Below are 2,655 nucleotides of genomic sequence, written 5' to 3'. Positions count from 1 at the left end.
TTACTAGCTCTCCTCCTGTTGGTTAGCCGTTAGCGGTGCTGCTAACGCTACGAGTTGATTAGTTCTTGACATTGTATCATAAAGACCCTCAGCGTCTCTTACCGGCGTAGTAGGAGAAGGTCCTCTTGAGGCGGTCGAAGACGAACCAGCGCTTCTTCCAGGACTTGATCTTGCCGCCCATCTTCACCAGGTAGCCCTTGCACATCTTCTCGGTGAGGATGAGGTGGTAGCAGGTGTCCACGCTGTGACCGGAGGACTCCACGTGGGAGCGCAGGTCGAACTCCTCCTTCCGGATGGGCAGGTAGCGAGTCATCGGACGGGCCTGGAGGGAGAGGACCAATGGGAGGATCAACAGCTGGTTCAGACAGGAAGGACACCGACGTTATCAGCGGTTCATCTCACATATGGAGGATTCTGGTTCATTGTTCAGGAGGAGATTCATGTCCTGGGATTCTTTCAGAGACATAAATGTGTTCTAGAAGGATATTCACTCACACACAGAAATCTACATGAATATACACACAAATAAATAAATACAATAATAACAAATAAATAAAATGTATTCATATATTTACATACACACATATATACACACTAAATACATACACACATATATACACACTAAATACATACACACATATATACACACTAAATACATACACACATATATACACACTAAATACATACACAATACATGTTTTAATTCTGAGGGAGAACAGTAAATTAAGGGGTTACTTTGGTATAAAAACAGTCACATGTATATATTATAATATATCGTTATATTACGACATTGAAATCAGACGTTAAGAAGCAGAAGTTTCTCCGTTGAGACTCTCGGACTCGAGTCGTTTTCCACTTCCCTGCCCGTGACCAGAGGATCTCGTCTCCTTTCACTGACCTGAGAGAAGTTCTTGGCTCTCATCTTGACCTCCTTCTCCACCAGCTGCTGCCGGTGGAACGTCTCCTCCTGCAGTCTCTTCTCCGCCTCCTCCCTCCTCCTCCTCTCCTCCTCCAGCATCTGACGGCGAGCCACAGTCTCTCGCTCCTGGAGGGGAAGAGAGTTCCATTATTAAAACATGTCTCTGATGTATGGAGGAGCTCTGCATGCTTCACCTTCACACATTCAAATCACATTTTTACAGACTAGCTTTCATGTGATGTCATCGCTTTTCTGTTTTATTTGTTGATTTTACTAAATTGTTTTATTTATCCCTCCTCACTCCTCCCTCGTGTCTCCTCACTCCTCCCTCGTGTCTCCTCACTCCTCCCTCGTGTCTCCTCACTCCTCCCTCGTGTCTCCTCAGAGGACAAATAAGATTTTTGTGACTTCAAGATGAGTAACTTCTTTTTGATTTTAACTCAACACGTTTACAGCAATAAGAGTAAGATAGATTTAGTGAAATAAGCAAACAGATATAAAAAAGTAGATTCCAGACACACGAGAATATCTATATCTATATAGAGATATATAGATATAGATAGAGAGAATATGCAGCAGAAGTTATATATCTGATCGTTTGTATTTCAGTCTCTTTCATGAGGACTCAAAGAGAGGAAGACGTTAGAAACATGGAGCCCGATAGAACTGAACCATCACTCTCATTCATGATCAATGCAGAGCTGTGGACAGCAGCTCTCATCCATCACACGCTGCAGACCGAGTAATCATCTTCCTCTCCTGTGAAGTCGTGTCTTACCCTCGACTCGATAAGTCTGGCTTTCTCCAGCTGAGCCTCCCTCAGCATTTTCTCCATCTCCTCGATCTTCATGGCGTCCGCTCCTCCGACACTGAAGTCAAAGGACGAGGTGTTATTACACGACGGTCACGTGACCTTACAGACTGATGGAGCCTGCTGACAGGCTCAGTCCTACCGAGCATCACTTCAGCAGGACTTTGTAGACGTATTCATGAATGAATCCCCTGCAGATCAAAGGGAAGCCTGCTTCTTCAGGGTTCACAACTACACCACAAAAACATTTATTTTACTACTTTGTCTGTACAATAAATACTCGTCTTAATGTGAGTGATGAAGTGGTGAAGGTTCATGGTGATATCTGTTCACCTGTAGAGTCCAGAGATGAGCCACGTTAATGACGGATAGAAACTTAACCAATAAGTCACGTTGGAGATGTTCATCTGAGGCTTCTCATCCATATCAGTGCAGTATTGATCAATGATGCAATAAGAGGTAAACTATTAGAAATGTTTCAGTGTGTGAAATAAAGATTCTACTGTCTCTGTGTTTACCAACAAACGCATACGTCTCACTATAACTGTGACTGTTTAATGAGAAGTGCTTCAGTTTAAAATCATAAGCAGTATTTGATATTCATCCCTTTGGTTTTTAAATGACTCTGCAGTGAAACGCTGCGTTTGCTGCTTTACTTCCTCTCGTCTCCATTAAGCTCAGAATAACATCTCTTGTTAATGTGCCTCCTGAGAGCCGTTAACCGGTGTCTGAAGAGTCGGTGCTGCCGACAACATGCTGAGCTTTAATAACAGGTGAGACAACCTGTGGACGAAGACTTCACCTGAGCAGAGCAGCCCGACCTCAGAGAGTCTGGACTGAGGAGGAGTGACGTCTCTGGTAGAGACCTGTCAATCACTGTGTAGCCCCGCCCGAAAGCATCCCCTGCTTTATGGTCTGTTTGACT

At 44.0% G+C, this 2,655-nt stretch overlaps 1 protein-coding gene across 1 annotated transcript; it reads right to left on the bottom strand.

Annotated features, from left to right (window-relative positions):
* Positions 1 to 25: 25 nt before the first annotated feature.
* LOC116380320 (pleckstrin homology-like domain family B member 1) lies at positions 26 to 2,625 on the bottom strand. Its single transcript, XM_031842255.1, has 3 exons — positions 1,698 to 2,625; positions 899 to 1,045; positions 26 to 322 (listed from the first exon to the last, which is right to left on the bottom strand). The coding sequence occupies exons 1-3, from the start codon at positions 1,767 to 1,769 to the stop codon at positions 89 to 91; spliced, it is 453 nt and encodes a 150-aa protein (XP_031698115.1). The 5' UTR covers positions 1,770 to 2,625; the 3' UTR covers positions 26 to 88.
* Positions 2,626 to 2,655: the final 30 nt, after the last annotated feature.

The sequence above is a fragment of the Anarrhichthys ocellatus genome, unplaced genomic scaffold (assembly GCF_004355925.1).
Source record: "Anarrhichthys ocellatus isolate YVR2014 unplaced genomic scaffold, GSC_Weel_1.0 scaffold6795, whole genome shotgun sequence".
In the NCBI taxonomy this organism is placed as follows: Eukaryota; Metazoa; Chordata; class Actinopteri; order Perciformes; family Anarhichadidae; genus Anarrhichthys; species Anarrhichthys ocellatus.
Note: the sequence above shows the minus strand (reverse complement) of the source record. Positions and strands in the feature narration are given on the sequence as shown.

What these genes read in the sequence shown, in the direction of transcription:
- LOC116380320 (XM_031842255.1), bottom strand. Translation starts at nt 1,769, where the DNA reads ATGAAGATCGAGGAGATGGAGAAAATGCTGAGGGAGGCTCAGCTGGAG. An exon ending in CCAGACTTATCGAGTCGAGG is followed by an intron (nt 1,046 to 1,697) that starts GTAAGACACGAC and finishes CTTCCCCTCCAG; the next exon opens with GAGCGAGAGACTGTGGCTCG. An exon ending in GAGCCAAGAACTTCTCTCAG is followed by an intron (nt 323 to 898) that starts GTCAGTGAAAGG and finishes CTCTCCCTCCAG; the next exon opens with GCCCGTCCGATGACTCGCTA.